This window comes from Alligator mississippiensis, chromosome 5, assembly GCF_030867095.1.
Source record: "Alligator mississippiensis isolate rAllMis1 chromosome 5, rAllMis1, whole genome shotgun sequence".
Lineage (NCBI taxonomy): Eukaryota > Metazoa > Chordata > Crocodylia > Alligatoridae > Alligator > Alligator mississippiensis.
In genome coordinates this window covers 19,504,669-19,523,535 of record NC_081828.1, presented here as the reverse complement: position 1 = coordinate 19,523,535, position 18,867 = coordinate 19,504,669, and the positions used below count along the sequence as shown (strand labels likewise).

At 41.7% G+C, this 18,867-nt stretch overlaps 1 protein-coding gene across 1 annotated transcript in view; it reads left to right on the top strand.

Annotated features, from left to right (window-relative positions):
• The window catches only part of LRRC40 (leucine rich repeat containing 40), a 30,404-nt gene extending 14,768 nt beyond the window's left edge, over positions 1-15,636 (top strand). The window contains exons 10-15 of the mRNA XM_006273266.3: positions 1,226-1,334; positions 2,302-2,409; positions 4,722-4,832; positions 5,827-5,904; positions 11,139-11,324; positions 14,923-15,636. Coding sequence (XP_006273328.2) covers positions 1,226-1,334; positions 2,302-2,409; positions 4,722-4,832; positions 5,827-5,904; positions 11,139-11,324; positions 14,923-15,028 — 698 coding nt within the window. The 3' untranslated portion in view covers positions 15,029-15,636. The remainder of the gene's footprint in view (positions 1-1,225; positions 1,335-2,301; positions 2,410-4,721; positions 4,833-5,826; positions 5,905-11,138; positions 11,325-14,922) is intronic.
• Positions 15,637-18,867: the final 3,231 nt, after the last annotated feature.

Here is an 18,867-nt window from a genome sequence, read left to right as displayed (position 1 = left end):
TTTTTGTTCATCTACGTTTTATTTCTTCATTTAATGTAAAAGAGATGTTGGTATTGGACAAATATACTACACATATGTACAGGTACACTTACCCCCCAATTCATTTTTCTTCGGAGCAAAAGATGTTTCACTGAAAATGATGGCACTTGATTTTTCTTTAATAATGTGTTTCATCTTGCTGCACCAAAAGATGGCAGTGTTAATCAGTTCAGTGCAGGTATGAAGTTTCATTTAGGGCATTTTTACACATGCTCCAGGTGTTGGGGGGCACTTAAATTAGTGAACCATGCTAATTCAAAAGTGCCCGATTTGTCATGTGTATCAGCACACCCTACACTGAAAAATAGTAGTGGGGTGTTTTGAACTAAAGATCATCAAACAAGCTTTAGTTCAGAGCGGCCCACCACCATTTTTTGGTGCAGGGATGCTGATACACGTGATTCTAGTCTGCTGGAACTTGTTTATTTCCATGCTCCGGTAGACTCGATTGAGTCTGCTCTGACCTGCTGGATTTCCAGTGCATCAGAGCTGGTACCCTGCACATCTGTAGGGCACTTAATCTTTGAATTGTTGGATTCAGAAAAATTCAGTCCTAGCAATAAGTGAGTAAAATGAATCTGGCTATAGATCAGATACTCAAATGCTCATTTGTATATAGAAATGTTATATGTAGGTAAGAAAGCTAGTGTTAGATTAATAAAGTTTAACACAATATTGATTTGGGAATTGCACCGGTTGCCATGGTGTCTGAGAGCTAGCTGGCAGCAGCAGTCTTGTTTCATAGAAGTTTGGGTTGAATAATAATGCGTGCTTCTGTTTTTGACTCCCTATCTTAAAAGGATGACTGGTCTTGCTAACCTAGCTCTGTTGCTAGGCGCTCTTCCATGAACTTAAAGTTGCTATAGTTTCCTTTACTGGAAGTTAGGCTGACAATATAGCTGTACTTGCTGTCAGATGCTAATACTCATGCATGTGGTTGGTTTGTTAAGGCTTTATGCCAAAGATTGTGCATGCATAAATCAACTCTTTGCGTGCCTTAATCCTCAGTACTCACTAAACAGATATATATTATGCTGTTTTCAGAACTCACAGAATTTGCATTAAGATTGCAAGTGAAAAACAACAGACTGTAGAGAATGGGGTGTTATGTACAGTATATTCTTATACAGATATGAGCACTTGGATGCTGTTTTCATAATTTTGCCTATGTACATTTTTTCTGTAGATGATATAACTAACCCAAGCGAGGAACCTCCTGTGACAGCCATGACTCTTCCAAGCGAGTCAAGAATTAACATGCATGCCATAACTGCGTTAAAATTGCTAGAATATAGGTATGTATTTTGCAGAGTTATCCACGTTTACTCCCTTTATACGCCTTGCAGATAAGTGCATTATTCACTTAAATGTTTAACACAATGCCATTTCCAATTCTTCACCCATTGTTTGCCTTGTAACAAACTGATTATCTGCATAGTGGTTATTAGGGCTGTGCGAAGCTTTGGTAGCTGATTTGATTTGCAGAAGATTTGGCCTGATTCGGTGACCAGATCTCCAAATCTGAATTGAATCAGGAGACCAATAAAAAGTTCCAAATTGATTTGGAAAAGATTCGGCACTGCTTCGGAGATTTGGTCATAGACTAAACAAGCAGCAGTCCTCACCATGCTGGACACAGCTAGCTCCAGCTGGCAAGTCTGTTGTGGTGGAGGGAGGGAAGGGGAGTGGGGGAGAGATCGGGGCTGGGGCTGGGACAAGCTGCCCCCTTCTGCCTGGAGCGAGCCACGTCTGCATCCCACCCCTTTATTCCCCCTACCCCCAGCTGGGCAAGCGGAGCCCCTGCTCCAAGCGCTGCCACGCTTGCATCCCGTACCCCCCGCCCCAGCTGGGCAGCTTGTCCCAGCCCCAATTCCCCCCTCCCCCAACCCCAGCACACTTACCAGCTGGAGGCAGCTGTGTCCAGCATGGTGAGGATTGCTGCCTGTTTAGCTTGTGGCCAAAGCAGCATCAGATCTTCAGATCTGATTCAGCCAAATTGAATCAGGACAGCGATTCAAATCTCCAAATCAAATCACTGTCCCTCTGAATCAGGCGAATCTGAAGCAAATACTTGCTGCTTCATACAGGCCTATATGCATAAACTGCTTAAGTCATAGCACCTTCCAGCCTGTAATCTGTTTAACTGGACTAGAATAAAACTTATTTTACTGCTTATTTTTTGTGTAAAAGGGGAATAAAGTCTAATACATAGATTTACACGTTCATTTTACTCTGCTAAATGAAGTGCTTTTCTTTGTTCAGTGAGAAACAAGCAGCTTTGATTCCTGATGAAGTATTTAACGCAGTAGGAAGCAATCCTGTCACCACAGTAAACTTGAGCAAGAATCAGCTCAGTGAAATTCCTGCCAGGTAGCAGCCATATTTTGGTTTATATGCCATTCTGCATCTATGGCAGTATGTGTTAAACTTTTTTTCTCCAAGAATATTTACTCTTTTATCTTAAATGTGCTAAAATATGATTCCAAAGTTATGAATAGGATGCACGCAGTTTTCCTGTAAGTAGTATGCAGGTGTGTTCTGTAGATGCTAACAGGTGAATTTTGTGTGAAAGAATAATTAGGAGAAGATATGGCTGAGGGATGGTTTCACAGCACTATTCATTTTGTTTGTGTTTTGTTTTGCCTAACAGTTGTTGAAATGAATGAGAGGACACTCAAGTGCAATTTCACATAATAAAAATACAGTCACTTAACTGGCAAAGTAAAGCTGTAGAATTGCTCATTGTTTTGTCTATGAAGTCTTCACCTGTTCCTCTACAAAGAAATAATTTGTGTTCATCAGTACTTCATTAGCTCAGCCCTGCACTACGAACGAGTCCCAATTTTAAACGTCACCTTCTGCAGGTAGCTCAGTCCAGCATTTTTTTTGAAAGGTCAAACAATTTCTGTATTTTTTCCCTTACCTGTCCATCTGGTGTCTTGTCCCAACATGAAGTCACAACTTTTATAGTGCAACACATTACTGAGCTTCATTTTGTTACATCTAGAAGGCCACAGAAAGCTTTGTTGTGACATTTAGGGAGCAAAATTTGTTGTCAGCATTTAACTGTGTGCTGAACTAGCATTTTAGATGCTGGGAGACATGGCCTTGTGTCTAGGAGGTTGTAGTCTAAATCAACAAGACAGTAATTCATTTAGTCTCTCTTTTTTTTTTAATGGCACAGAGTTGTATATCTGTTTTTTGTGGGCCTCAGGAAAGATGGTGGAAGTTGGAGAGGATGTTTTAGCTTGATACTAAACAGGGTAATGTGTAGCTAATGAAATTGTTATCTGGCACAACAGCTTTATAGCTTAAACAGGATGACCCAGTCAAACCACCATTGTTGTGGGGCAGGGGTGAAGAGTGAGCCTGGGAGAAGGAAGAGCCACAATCCTTATTAAGATTTGAACTGATATATTACATAATTCATAATAACTTAAAAATGAATGTTAGGTAGTAAGAGGTATGCCAACCCTCACTGTTTTGTGGAAGCAGAGTACTTTGTTGCAATACTTATTCATTCACCTTCTGAATGTCTAATTTTCACTCTTGCTTCTCTGTGTCAGTGAGGCTGTAGTTGCTATATAGTACTGTTATATATAGCCACCGGCTTGATACTGCAGACCTTATTCAGGTGAAATCTGAATTAATTTTAATTGGGGACTTGACTGAGTAAAAGTTGTAGTACTGAGTCCTATATGAATGCTCATAACCTCTTATGGGCAGGGACTGTCTGCTCATATGTTTATACAGGATCTAACACAATAGGGCCTGATCCTCTACGAGGTTACTAAGTAGTACTGTAACTCAGATAGACGATGATGTAGATGGGCTAACAAGTCTGTACAGAGTCTGGTTAATGTTGTTTGTTTGTATTGCTATAGTGCCCAGGAGCCCTGCAGCTCATGGGAAATCTCTCACGGGAAAATTGGGTTAATTATGTGTTTCTACAATTCTACAGAAAATCAGTTTATTAAAATAATACTTTATTTAAGACTATTGCATTTCAGCAGCAAGGAAGGTGTGGGTAAGTAGGTTCTAAAAAGGAAGGAATATAAGTAAGAATTATAATACGATAGAGGATTATTTTGCATGTTAATTACCTCTTTTGGTTTAAGGACAGTTTCTTCCAAATGGATTCAACACTTCTTGAATGTCCTAATTCTTTACATTGGAGTGTCTCCTAATTATCTCAGTAGTCTGTGAGAGCAGTAAGATAATATTTTCAGTATTTCACAAAAATGAATTAATGGGACAGAAACAAAAAACTGAAATTTACACTAATCCACTGCATCTCCTGGTGGCTCCTGGTATGTTGAACTTCTGTGCCTTCTTAATAACTTCTATACAAGTATTGTTTTAACAGTGAAAGGTCAGCTCACCTCACCTCATCTCTTTGAAATATCTGCTGACTGCATTTATCTGATCAAACTTTCATAGAATAACTAGATATCAGTGAAGGCAGCCTGAGAAAGTTAAATATGAGTTTTGTCCTGACACTAAAATGCAAAGCTCAAGGACAGGCAGCTTTATTAAGTGTCACTCCCACTATTTTCTCTCTCCCAAATTGCCACTGAAATTCCAAAGAGCACAGATCAGACTTCACAGTGGAACAGGGTTTTAGTGACTAAGATGGAAAGTATTTTGCTCATTTAATAAAATTTTTTGTATTGGGGTTGCAGGATTGTAGAGCTGAAAGAATCAGTTTGTGATGTCAATCTTGGCTTCAATAAGCTCTCATCCATTTCCTTGGAGCTCTGTTTGCTTCACAGATTGACACACGTGGATGTCAGGTTTGTGGTCTTTTTGAGTAATATATTTTCACACCCTTTTAAACCAGATAGTGGAGTATATCAGTAATGAAATAATATTTACATTCTTTAAAGGTTTCTGTGATACTGTTGGTCTGTACAAAATATATTAATATATCTGGAGACAGGTGCTAACCTAGATCTAAACACTTTATAAAGGTATTAAGTGGATAGTATTTGAGTAAATAAGACTTGATTGAATGTAGGGTTCTACACAGAGGTCTTAGGTAACTATCAGAAAAGGGACCCAGGGGCAGCTAATCCTGATAAAAGCTGCATCCCCACAAGAATAATACAGGTCTGGTGTGCTGTGTGAGCTCAGTGTGTATCTTTGGGCAACTGCATTTGTAGCTACAATAACTTGTGGTGCTCAGTGTGTTCATTCAAGGCAGTAGGATCGTGCCACTGACACAAAAGTGAAAACAAGTAAAGCATAGTGCCAGATGCAGCAGCTTGCCTTGTCTTGTTTTAAATTAAAATAATCTGTTTAAAATAAATGTGCTGCTGAAAGTGGAGAAGCAGGAGGAGTAAAATAGGCAAAGGGAGAGTGAAGATAAGTAAGATCATATGAGACTGATGGGGAGGGAGCCAGACACAGGAAGGTTAAGACTGAGAAATGTTTAATAACGTTGGGGCAGCAGTGAGCCCTGGCTGGCTATTTCCAAACGTTCCCTGCTCAGCCAGTATGCATGCTCCAAACCTGGAAATATATGCAGGTGGGCTGCTGTTATGCACAGTAGAGACCACACTAGAGATTTGGAGAGGGGCTGAAGGTGGAGGGCCTGGGGCTTTATTTACCAGCTCACCTCCCAAAGCAGGGTTGGGGCATGTCAGTGGGAGCAGGTAGGCAGTATGCCATGTGATAATAAAGGGCTGACTGGCAAATACATGTAATTTTTACTTGCTGGGAATGTTTAATTAACTTCAATCCGTCTAAAACTTTTATAAATACTGTTTGCTTTTATTTACAATTTAGAAATAACTTTTTGACATCTTTACCTGAAGAAATGGAAGCACTTACAAAACTGCAAATAATAAATCTTGCCTTTAATAGGTAAGTACTGTTCTATTTGTTTTATTAAAATGTTGCCTGTTAGGCAAAGTCCAATCTGTGTTGATCTTTCATGTTTGTAGCAGGGTCCAAAGACAAAAACTCCCACAATGGTTCCATTGCAATTCTGTTAAAGTTGTCTTGTGTCCAGGTGAAATGGTGTCCATCACAGCTCAGATGTTCCTCCATTGTTTGCAGCCAGAAGCCCCTCTCTCCTGCACTTCAAATGTTCACAGCAGTCTGCAAATAATACTTAGAGAAGTGTTTGCACTGTATGTCTTATTTGGGCAAGGATAAACATCCTTTGCCTCCATCTTTCTGGCTTCCCTCACCAGAAGGCTATACTTCAGACTCCTTTTCTCACTGATGCTGATGGGGGAAAAAGAATTTGGCAGGAGAAATGCTCCTGTCAGTGTAGTTGTGTATTTTTGAGGTTATACAGTTAACATGCTTCATCGTGCTTCTCTGAGAAATGTCTTGTATGAGATCCTGGCCCTATTGAAATTAGTGGAATTTTGGCATTAACTTCAGTCAGGCCAAGATTTTACCCTTAATACTTTATCAGTGAGTAGTTGAATGTACTCTCTGCACCCTCCCACCTCTTCCCCCTTCCAACCTAACCTACCTGCGAAAGATGCATTTTAAATTATAATGGATGGCCTTTTCTCTCCCTAGTCAGTTAGTATTTGCTTATTGGTTTAAGACACTGGTTGGCAGTGTTCTTTGGTAATGGGCCAAAATGGTCCAGCTCAAGTCCAGGGTGGGATGATGGTAGGACCCAGCCACCTCTGCTTTCTGTGCTTCCAAGCTACAGCATGGCATAGGCAAAGCCCCCATCATGGAGGCCCTACACTGCTGAAGCCCCAGCAGTGTGGGCTATAGGTTGTTGACCCATGGTTTAGGAAGAAATTACTGCATCCTGACTTGATACAGGTATGAACATGTGGCATTGCTACCAATAAAAGTCAGCTAGGTAAGTTCCTTCTTAAAAGAATAAACACAGAGTCCTGTCCCTCTCGTTGGGTGTTTGACATGAAGTCCATTTAAAATACAGGATGCAATTCCTTCCTTCTGAAGCAGCAAAGTGAGAATGAGAATGCCTGTGAGAGGTTCAGTCTTCTTGCTCTCTGTTAGTATGTTTTATGCTCTTAAGTAATTTTCAGCCTATTTCAAAAAAGTTTAGTATCACAAAATATTAGAAGTGCACCAATACATTGGTCCATATCATATCGGCACCGATAAAAGGAACATTGACATTATTGGCAATCGACTTTTTTTGGCTGATGTGGCTGATAATGTCACCAATAAATGCCACGTGAATATGTGCAGCCACATCCTGCACACAGCCAGGAGTGCAGCCTGGCTTGGAAAGCAGAGTCTGGCTGGTAAGTCTGTGGGGTAGGGAAAGAATGGGGGGAGGGAAGGGGTGTGTGGGAGGGGGGAGGGGGGGCAGATCAAGGCCCAGTGATGAGGGAGGGAGTGGGACAGGAGCAGGGCCAGAGCCAGACACCGCACAGCCAGGGCAGGGTGCGGGACGGTGCCACGGCTCATCCGGGGGGCAAGAACAGGGGGGGTGGCTCCCATGGCTGTGCACACCCCAGAGGAGACATGGGGAGCTTGTACCCCTTGGATCTGCACGAAGCGAGGGTGGGCTGCTGCTATGCGTTTGGGGTAGAGGCTGCCCGCTGGGCTGCGCTTGAGGTGGGCAGGTGCAGCGCTGGGAGGAGAACTACAGGGAGGACCATGATAAATATCTGGGTGGCTGTAGCCCTGCCCCCCCCCTCCCCCCCCCCCGTCGGGTGCAGCCTTTTGCCCCAAGTGTGCATCAGCAGCCTGCCCTTATCCCACACGCAGAGCCAGGGGGCACATGCCCCCCATGCCTGGCCTGGGGGGGTGCGTGCAGCAGCAGGAGCCACCCCTTCACGCCCCCTGGATGAGCCATGGCTCTGCGCAGTGCCTGCCCCATCCCAGCCCCACTTCCTCACTGTGGAGGCTACAATCTGCCCCCCATGCCTCCTCCTCTGCCCTTTCCCCCCAACTGCCTTACCATCTGGACACTCCTCTCCAAGCTGCCAAGCTTCATATTGGCAATCAGATTGGTATCGGCCGATATGGCTGGTCAATAATTTTCCATTGGTATTGGCCCAAAAAATCTTTATTGATGCACCCCTACAAAATATGTAAAATCTCTCTTGCATCCTTTCCAGTTTTTCATTCCCACAGTGTTCATACATACATTGCAAGCACAGCCTTGCTACATCTGGCTTAAGGAAACAGTGCCTAAGGGATTCTGATATAAGAATCAGTACTAATCTGTGATCCACTGGGCACATCTACACAGGGCACATCTACACATTCATTAGTGCACCATAATTATGGTGCATTAAGTTTAGTACTTGTAATAACAGTACCTGTAATAACCGGTACTAAACTTAATGCGCCATAATCAGCGCTACTGTGCAGCAGTGCTGGCACATGCTTTTTTGTGTGACACTAATGTTCAGTAGACTAATTCTGCTGTGCACTAGCATGGTTTTTGCCTGCCATGCTGATGTTAAGTAGAATTAGTCTGTGCATATGAACTTATAGCCCAGCTTTCAAGGAAGGTTACAGGGGACTAGAGTGCGCACACAGTCTTCTACATGCACAATGTGGTGCTTTTGTATTCAGAAAATTCATGCACACTTTTGCTGGCTGACTGATAGCTCAAATGAGTGAATCCTAAGGGCTAGATCCAATAAAAGACTTGGTTTTCTAGAAGTTAATCACAGGAACACCTGACTTGCACATGCCTGACATTGAAGTGGAATCCAGAACCCTGTGTTAGGTACCTAGGATCCCTTATTCAGGGCATGGGTAAAATGAATCACCTCAAAATGATAATAGCCAGAACAGCCAGCATGTTGAGTAGGAAGCTGCTTCAGGTCAGCATGCTTGGAGCACAGCTGCTTAGTTAGTTAGTGGGAAGCACTGGAAATAGGGAGATATCTGAAATCTTGCCCTCTGTTGGTGCTTCAGGTGGGGGTGCAAGGAGGTTCCTCCATCCACTTGGGATCCACAGCTTGGGACCTTCTCTTAACAGTAGGTACCTTATGGCCTTTCTTTTGAAGACCAGAAGGGGCTTGCTCCTTTCTTGTGAGCTTCAAAGGCAAAAGTGAAGGTGCTGCTGGAATAGGGGGCAGAAGAGTACTTTTCCCTCCAGAATTGCAACTTTAGACTCTTGCATCTAAATTCTACCTCAGTCCTTTTTTGATTCGGGCCCAAAAAGGAAGTGGACAGAACAAGTATATGTGAAGGAGATTCATCATACCATTCATAGTGGCATGCATCTCTTACCATGTTCCCAGAGCAGTAATGAAGCATACCAAAGTGGGGTTTTGACTGCTGACCAGCTGGACACAGCAGGAAAAGAAAGAGTTACCAAATTTCTGTTTTAAATGATTAACTGACTACATATTGACCAATGTTGCTGAAAGTAGGAGTTGCAGGAGATGAAGATGCCTGGGCCTGTGTGGGGACAGGATTTCTCTCTCACATCTGTCTAGTGCTTTCCTGGACTTGTGGTCTTCCTATTATGACCACATCATATAATTTCTAATTAATCCACTAGGTTAATTTTTAGTAGGATTGAGAAATGAGTGACCATTTATTTATGCTGGGGAAATGGTGGGGATCAATTGCCCAGTACCATGTGTTAGAAAATCCCAATCTCTACGCATAATTTGGTTTTTGTTGCAAAGCTGCCCATCTAACTTGATTGCAAACATTTAAAGAAAGCACTGACACCTTTAGTGGTGCAAGGAAGCAGTGATGAAGCTGGTTTCCTAGGAGCTCTTCAGTTAAATTGTTTCTATTTTTATTTACTTCCTGTTAATTCCCATTTCATTAGGAGGCTGATGGCAATGGGCTGGGGAAGTTGTAGGCTCTTTTTTGCCCTTTAAAGACTTATTTCTCCATCACAGCATGGTTCTGGCTAAACCCAGTTTGCCTTGCTTATCGTATAGATCCTGCTTGCCCTGACTCTGTAAAGCTATACTATGCTTCTTTTTTTTTTTTTAAAGAAGCAAACTGAACCACACAATGAGATAACTGAACATTCCCTCTCCAAAAGAGTTTCCATTGTCTCAGACTACCCACACTTCAGTGAACCTCTTCAAAATTTTGCCATTAAAACAAAGTGAATAAAAACTATTAGTAGGAAGAAAGCACCAGCTCAAACTCAGCAGGTACTCTGATTAGATCTCTGACATTTCTGTTTTCCAGCAAGAAACAATGAGAAGAATTCTGTGGTCTAGAAATAACTTTCCCTTCATTAAGCCAATCAAGGCACATTTATGCAACACAGGAATTACATTCTACTCTTCCAGGCTTTATGACTCAGCAAATATCCCTTTTGTTCTGAAGTGCAACATTGAAGGCTCTTCCCATATGAATATATAAAGGGAAAGCATTCCTTGGGACCAAAATTTGCCTCTCTCTGATACTGAAAATGAGTTGTCAAAATGGTGTGGTGATTTGAGATTTTTGCTGAATCTCTGGATATTCTGTGTGTCATGCTACGAAGACAGATGTTGGTATTTAGCAGAATCCAAAAATAGTTTTAAATAAGTATTTCTGAAAGATTCTTAATTGTGTGGACCAGTGCGCTCATCACTAATGTTTCAAAGCTGCATTACTCAGCTGTCACCTTATGGAAGCAGTGGGTAGATAAAATGTTAGATAATTACAAATGTTGACACTTCTGCTCAGAATTGTTTTTTCTTTTTTTGCTATAGGCAGCCAACAAAATGTTGTTAAATGCAAAGCTCTCTCACGCTCTCTTTAATTTAGGAACTGTCCATAAGCAGAATGTATATGTTTTAGGTCTCTGGGGAATCAAAATGGGATTAAGTTTGGGGAATGCAGTGAATCTGTTTACAAGAAATGTTAACCTGGACTGGCTAGTGTCATTACTAGTTACAGTTTGCAAAATGAATCCTCCTTCCTTGCCTTATGTTTTCTGGTATGTAGATGCTGGCCAATCATCTGACAAATTCCACTTCTTTTTCTATTTGTGGACTAAAATAATTGGTATCTTTTCCATTCTTCCAAAAATGCAAGTTAAAAAAAATTAGTATTTAATAAGAAACATGGTTCGTTAAAATGCTTTCACCTCCCAATCTGTTTTGTTTTGCTTTTTGTACTACTTTATTTTTTAATTTGATTGATAAAGGAAATGTGTTTGCATCTTCTTGTAGGTTTAAAATATTTCCCAGTGTCCTTTATCGCATCCCAACACTTGAAACTATCCTGCTTAGTAACAATCAAGTTGGATCTATAGATCCTTTCCAGCTGAAGAAGATGGACAAGCTTGGCACCTTAGACCTTCAGAATAATGACCTCCTACAGGTGCCGCCAGAACTTGGAAACTGTGAAACTCTGAGGTGACTGTGTTTTGAATTTTGTAAAATAGCTTGTTTTATTTAGAGAATATTCTTCTTGAGACTCTATTTGCATACTTTCTTTGCTCAGGGAAAAATGCAGAATCACAAATGTATTTGTTTCCAGATTTAAGTGCCAAAAATGTCTCACTTCTAGCAATCCCATATGAAGCAGCTGCAATTTCTGTCATAGTTTCTCAGGACTATTTGAAAAGAGAGGAAGGTTTTGTTTCATTAATTCATTTTTTAACTTTTTTTCTTCCAAACCAGAATGATGTATATTTATAGTAAGGCCAAGTCACCTTACAGAGATTTGACTGAGCATGTGGTTAAGCATTGAGTCACTCTTGTAGCTAGTGCAACTTCAATGTGTGAGTTTACTAAGTTGGTCTGCTTTCAACTTTCGTGATCCCTACTTTTTACGGGCTTTGTCTCATTACATTGGATAGTCCTTAGGCATACATATATTGCCTCTCTTTTGACATTTGTTTTATGGATGTTTGTCACAATTAAATGGTTAACAATGAACTGTCCCAAGATGTTAGTACTAGAGCTGCTGTTTAACATATTAATCAATGATCAGGAAAAGAGAGAGAGCAGTATTAGAAACATAATGAGGAGGAAACAGTGATATTCAACGTGAGTAAAGAATGGAAAAGGGGATGAGGAAATTAGAGGGACCTAATAAATGTAGGTGAACAGTGACATAACGGCAGATGGAATGTAGCACTGACACCAGCAAGGTAACCCAGGGTGGAAAGAATAATTCAACTCCTCATCCACATTGCTGAGTTTTAAATTAACTTCAGGTACTTGGTGTGGAGGGAGGAGTCTGTAAGGTCATCAATGGATTGAAAAATTATATTGTCATCAGTTTTAACATAATACATATTTTTAATGTCATTTTTCCACTATACACATTTAGCTTACATGCTCAGGTAGATTATTCTGTTCAGTTCTGCTTGTGTCTCAAAGGCTATACTAGAAACCAAGGATTAAGAAATGTTTTTGGGGGTTTTTTATGGTTTTGCAAATCATAAGAGGCTGAGCAAGACTGCTTGATAAGGGGGAAACTGGAAGATGGTTTGGTTCTACTTAAAGAACAGACAAAACAAATAACACATGAAATAGTTACTACTAAGATTGAGAACCTGTTTATCTTTTTCAACACAAAAGATGGGGGGGTGGGACTTTCAGGGAAACTATCAGCTGTGACTTGGGTACCTTTCAATCTTTGTGTAAAGCAGGTGAAATCAATCTGTAGCACTGGGGCTAGGAGTTTAACTGGATTCAAGAAAGACTTGTTATGATATTGCTAAAGAAGATCAAGCATATGAGGATATAAACATTCAAGCTTCAGGCTGTAACCAATCCACTAAATTACAGGGTTTGATGTGGCAGGTTACTTTATTGCCTGTGATACTGTTCCTTGGGTACTCTGATGTTCAAGGTAGTGACTGCTGTCAACTGCAAACTTACTACACATAGTAAATCCTTGATTCCATTGGGGATGGCAAGCCCTCTTGTCTTTATTGCCTCCTGCAAAAAATGTTTTGATGTCATGAAGGGATACTGGGTGGATATCTTCCTTTGTTTCAAATAGTCTTATGGTTAGAACCCCTGCTCAGCAAATAGGAAACTCTTAATGAATTCCATCCTTTGTCTGATGGCGTTCAAACCCATATTCCCCTATACTAGTAGCATGTCTTACCTGCCAGGCTATAGGCCAGGGGTCGGCAACATTTTTGGGCAGAGTGCCGAAAACACCCACAACTTCCAACTTGTAAGATGTTGGTGTGCCAGGGGTGGATGACAGGGGAGTATGAGGGGCCCAATCCTTGCTATTGCTGTGTAGCCCTGGCCCCTTCCCCGCCATCCACCCAGAGGCACACATGCCAAGCAAAATGCCTTTGGGTGCCACAATCTGGCACCCGTGCTGGGAGTTGCCTACACCTGCTATAGGCTATTCCAGAGAATAAGTAGAAGAGGGTACCACAGAAGTTGGGCACTCCCTAGAGTTGATTTTCTGGGATTCTGATCCTTGTCTTCACTTTTCATCCAATGACTTGTTCATATAAAATGCAGAGTCACTGCTGGAATTTGGGGTCTAATCCAGAACCATCTATAGTTTGGGAGGTAGAAGGAGAAAACTGACCACAGCATTTTCACTTCCTGGGCAATGCTCTGACCTTTTGGCTATTACAAAAAGGAGGCACTGCATCACCACTTCCTTTGTATTTTTTTTCAAAGCACTGGTTGCAACTATGTTTTGTAGGAAGCCTGATACACCCATTGTGTTGAATATGTTCTAAGAATACCTACCAGAATACCCAAAGGGACTTAGATGGAGGCCTAGCCTCAAGATCTGTAGCTTGCTGAATTCAGTAGGCTATAGGTTAATGGGGTAGGTTAAACATATCCTCTGGAAAAGGGCATGACTAAAGTTTCTAACTGATGAGGGAACTTACAGGGCCATAACCTTGTGCTTACATAAAAGCATGTGTACAGCATATACACTGCATAAAGGAGGGAGGCTGAACATAACCTATTGGTATTGCATTGCAACCTGTTGGTTCCCTGTTTAAAAAAATAAATAAATAAAGTCCTTTTCCTAACATCTGGGGCTGCTTACAAACATGAAAAAAAAACCCAACGCTTTAGTTTTAGCTCAGCACACTCCTGCGCCAAGCACAAAACATGCCCAGAAGAGGCATTGCCCAAGGTCTCTATAGATTGCATGCTTCAGCAGGCTTTTTAGCACTTTTATCTAACAGCTGCTTGAATCAGCTATTAGATAAAAGCACCAAAAAGCCACACTGACGCACCTGATCTATACAGGTACTGGGGAGCCAGGTCAAATGAACGCACTACCTCTTCCAGTAAAGCACTGTTTTGTTTTTCACATCTGTCAGCAGCCTGGTAGACATTTTGCTGAAAAAGTATTGCCACATTTACCCAAATCCAAGGCAACTCTGAATTTAAGATGGCACTGATAAAATTTTCTGTGTAGAGAATGTAGTTAACAAATATGCATAGAATCTGATTATTGGAGGGTCATCTTAAATCTGTCTCCCCATTGCTATGGCGGGGGAAGCAGCAGCAGTGGGAAGGCTACTGGCAGGGAAAGGAGCAATGGAGTGGCAGGCTGTGAAGAGGTAGGTGGTGGCTTGAACCACTTTCTTGCCCCCAGTACCTGCCCCCTTCCAGTTGCATGCTTCCCAATTTACCTTTTGCGGCTGCTTTGGCCCTGGCCAAGTGGCCGCAGTGGTGGAAGCCCTCAAGGCAAGCAGCAGCTACTGCTCTGGCCACAGGCCCAGGTCAGTATTCAACTCCAAATCTAGGCTTTTTTTTTCCCCCCCTCACCTTAGACTCAAGTGAATACTCTGTTTTCGTAAATGTAAATTGTACAGAATGCTCTCAGGTCATGCAAATAGACCTGTCTGTGCATATCTGCAGGGCATGCTAGTATTTGAATAAGAAGTCTCTTGAGAAGCTAGCCTACTATGAAACAGAGTAGCAGTGATTAAAATTCTGCTAAAAGAATAAAATACAGCTATAAAAAACAAACCATTGACACTAACACATTTCTCTGTTTCCCTAGGACACTTCTGCTGGAAGGAAACCCGTTCCGCACTCCTCGAGCAGCCATTTTGGCAAAAGGAACAGCTGCAGTACTGGAATATCTAAGAAGCCGAATTCCTACTTGATCATAGTCAAGTTTTCGTTTCTTTGTTGGGTTCATGAATTAAAGTGCAAGCAAAGTTTGTCCAGTGCAGCAAACTTAGTCTTCCCAGTTGTCAACTATATTAAACTGGCCTGTGCCATAAAGTATTTGTAGTCTGCATGTTGAGAAAGGTACCCAACAATTTTAGAGTTTTTTCCAAAGTTACACATCTGAACACCAAGTTAAAAACATCACTGTCTCTGGAATTATACCCTGTAAATTCAGGATTTCTTTGCATATTGGTTTCAGTAATTTCTTCTACAAGTCCATTTTTTTAACTTTTCCAAATGTCAAAAGACTTGTGTAAAAGTGCAAAGTAAGCTTTCTGAAAGGTTGTATTGTATGGAATTCCCAGACCATATGTTTTGTGGCAGCTAATCAATTTTAACTGTTGCATCAAGTATCATTATATGTTACCTGTCTGCCTGTTCTAAAATGCCCCAAACCTTAAATTATAGAGTTATGATATAACAAAAAAGGCAAGGGTAAGGATTGAAATGTGCTACAAAGGGTGTACATGTTTACAGTAAAACTGATCAAAATTTACTTTGTTACTAGCACACTTTAAAACAATAAATGCTTCCTATTGGATGTCAATTGTCACCTCTGTTTGTTGTAGAAAATGCACAATTGAGATGTCACATTAATATTTCATTAACTTGACATAAAAACATGCCTGTTCAGGCTGGAAGTGGCACCTTTGTCAGTCTTAACTGCTATGTGGCTGCAAATAGATTTCTCTTTTCTTAGGCTTGACATGCCTTGAGTGATAGATTATATAAGGACTAGTCATGCGTAGCTTTACATTGATGGTTATTCTTTGGATGTGAAGTATTCAATATGTAGGTTCAAAGTGTCTTAAAAATTAATAGCTGCCAGGTTTTCAAGGCTATGTTGTCTGGAGAATTCCACACTACTGTGGTAATATGTAGATAACTCAGGATGTCTATGTACTCTAATGCCATGTGGCACTCTGCCCAGACTAATCAGGACTCAGCTCTACACTAATGCAGCTATACTGCTTCTGTGGCCTGCTAGGTCATTTAGGGCTAGCTTAGGTATCTCTAGGCAGTACTGTGCACATCTACACGAGATGCTTTACTGCGGAATACTGTAGTTTACTAAGCAGTAAGCATATGTGTCTACATGTGCACATGATTACTGTGCAGTAAACCTCACTAATCACAAGTAAATTTGCTACCTGCAAATAGCAAATTTTCTTGTGATTAGTAATAGTGCAGTAGTATGCATGTAGATATCTGACCAGGAGCAAGTCTGCTCCCAGTCAGCTGGCCACCAGGGGGCGGGAGATTGCTCCCTGCCCCTGAAAGCTGCTGGGGCAGTCTTTGCCACCAGATCCTGGGTGGGGACCATGTTTCCCTGCCCTGGCAGCAGCAGGGAGCTCCAAGACCCCCACTCTGAGATCATGATCAGGGAGTGGGGTCTAGGAGATTCTTATCTCCCAGCCCGAGCTCCCGTCACAGGGCTTGGGCTGGGAGACCCTTCTCTTCCAGCCTGATAAGGTCTCCCAGCCTGAGGCCCACAACTAGAGCTTGGGCTGGGAGATGAGGATCTCCTAGCACCGGCCCCATGACCATGGAATTGGCACTGGGAGCTCCGTGCTGGCTGGGGCTGGAGAACCTGTTCCCCACCCAGCTCAATGAACACAGATGCTCCCCAGCTTGTTTCCCACCCAGCTCTGCACTCGTGTAGCTGGGTGGGGAACAGACTCCCCAGCCTCTGCCCTGTAATCATGGAGTAGAGGCTGGGAACTGTCCTGGTTAGAAGCAGGTCCCAGCCCTGATTGGTTAACCGAGGCACAGGGCTTGGAAAGAGCTACAGGTGAGGTAGGTCCCAGCTTCCTGTCCCAATCTGGTGGGGCAGCTAGCAGCAAACTAGCTCCTAACTGCCCCACCAGTGCATCAGGGCAGGAGGGCTGGAACCTGCCCCTCCCCTGCAGCTCTTTCCAAGTCCTTGCCCCTGATAGGGGAGCCAGGGCCAGGTGCTCCCTACTGCCATGCCAGGGGGATCTTGTCCCCACCCTGGTGGCAGGCAGCTGTTGGTGGCAGGGTATAATGTCCCAGCCCTGCCAGCCCTTGTGATAGCACCCAGGTGGAGCCTAGAGCTCTCCCCCTGGTGGCAGCAGGGGCCCATTGCAGGGCCCCAGGAAGTAGGAGCAGTTTGCTGCCATTAGCAGCAAATCTGCTCCCACTTCCCTGCATGTGTAGATGCCTGCCCGGGAGCATTTACTTGTGAGTAGTTTACTTGCGAGTAAACTGATTCTGGATCAAATGCATGTGTAGATGCACCCATTGTGTTGTACTTGTCAGTAGACCAAACAATGGCACCTGCGCAAGGAATAGGTGAACCTCCTCACCTCTCTGTTTTGCAGAAGTAGTTTGTCTTGTAATTGCAACCTATATAGTGCTAAGCACAGGGAAGGAAAATACCACTTTATCCCTGCCTCACTTCCTCAGATCAGATACAAGATAGCAGTTGTGCTAGAGTACATGATATATTTATGTACCATATCTTTGTATTTGACTTTATTTTTCCTTCCTATGCAACAGGAAAATAATATAATTTGAAGTGGTTGACTGGATCCAAAATTAAGACAAATCCACCCAGCCCTACTATTTTTAAATTTAATTAGCACTTTTTATCAAGGGATCAAACTCTCAAAGATTAAGATGTTTGACAAACTGGTGCAGAGCAGCAGCATTGAAGAGTAACCACCTCTAGAAAAGAACAGATGTCTAAAATGCACAGCAACATGAAAAGGGAAATCAGGAACAAGGATGTTTCATGTTAATTGCTTGTGAGCAGACAAAAAAGGTGAGTGACTTTCAACATAAAGTATTATACACTTTAAAAAAAAAATCCATTTATAGGAGAAAGATGGTTGCTGAAAATGTTCTGCCTGCCCCTACTTTGATTTGAACAAAGGGCATGAGACATTCTACAGGTATCTGGATTTTCAATCCCCAGCCCCTTACATAAAAATACAGACTTTAGAATTGGAACAGAATAGATATCTAAGAGGCAATAGCTTCTCTTCTTCCTATACACACAGTAATGTCATAGGTATACTTTATACCTCGCCAGAAATCATCTCTGACACTTCTTGAATGAGTGCAGCATAGAGAGCACTCCCTCTCAAACCATTTACACTTGTTTAAACCATAAAGGAAGAAGGCAAGGTACACTTGCACATTATAGACTAGCTCAGAGAAGTATAAGCATTAGCTTTCATGAGTTGCTAACAGGTTTACTTCATCAGATATTATATAAAGGGACCCTGACTTGAGACTAACAACCTCTTTCTAAACCTTAAAGGATTATTCTCAATCAACTGACAATTGTTATTAGTGTTACACTCTTTCCTTCTACTCATATAATTAATAAATAAATGTTTACTCAATTAACTCTTAATTTAATGAAAAAAAGCAGTGATACAGATGCAGCTATCAAACTTATTAACAAATATTTTGAGCAACTTTGAAGGAACTGGCTCAACAACTCATTTTCTGTAAGTTGTGGAATACCAGCATTATTGTGATTGCTTTTGGATAAGTAATAATCTTATTACATTAAAAGATGACAAAAGTTAATTACAATAAGGTGACATTTTATTATTTATACAATAAAGAGACTCTTTTATGTTATTCAAAACACTTTTTAAATACTGAAAAAGTTGGGTACACCAAAGCCGAAAAATGGCTCTGTTATACACTGCACAGCATTGTTTTAGTCCCTGTATTTTTTATGTACAGAAAGCATCTGCAAAATGCATTCTAAACACAATATGCACCTTACCCATTA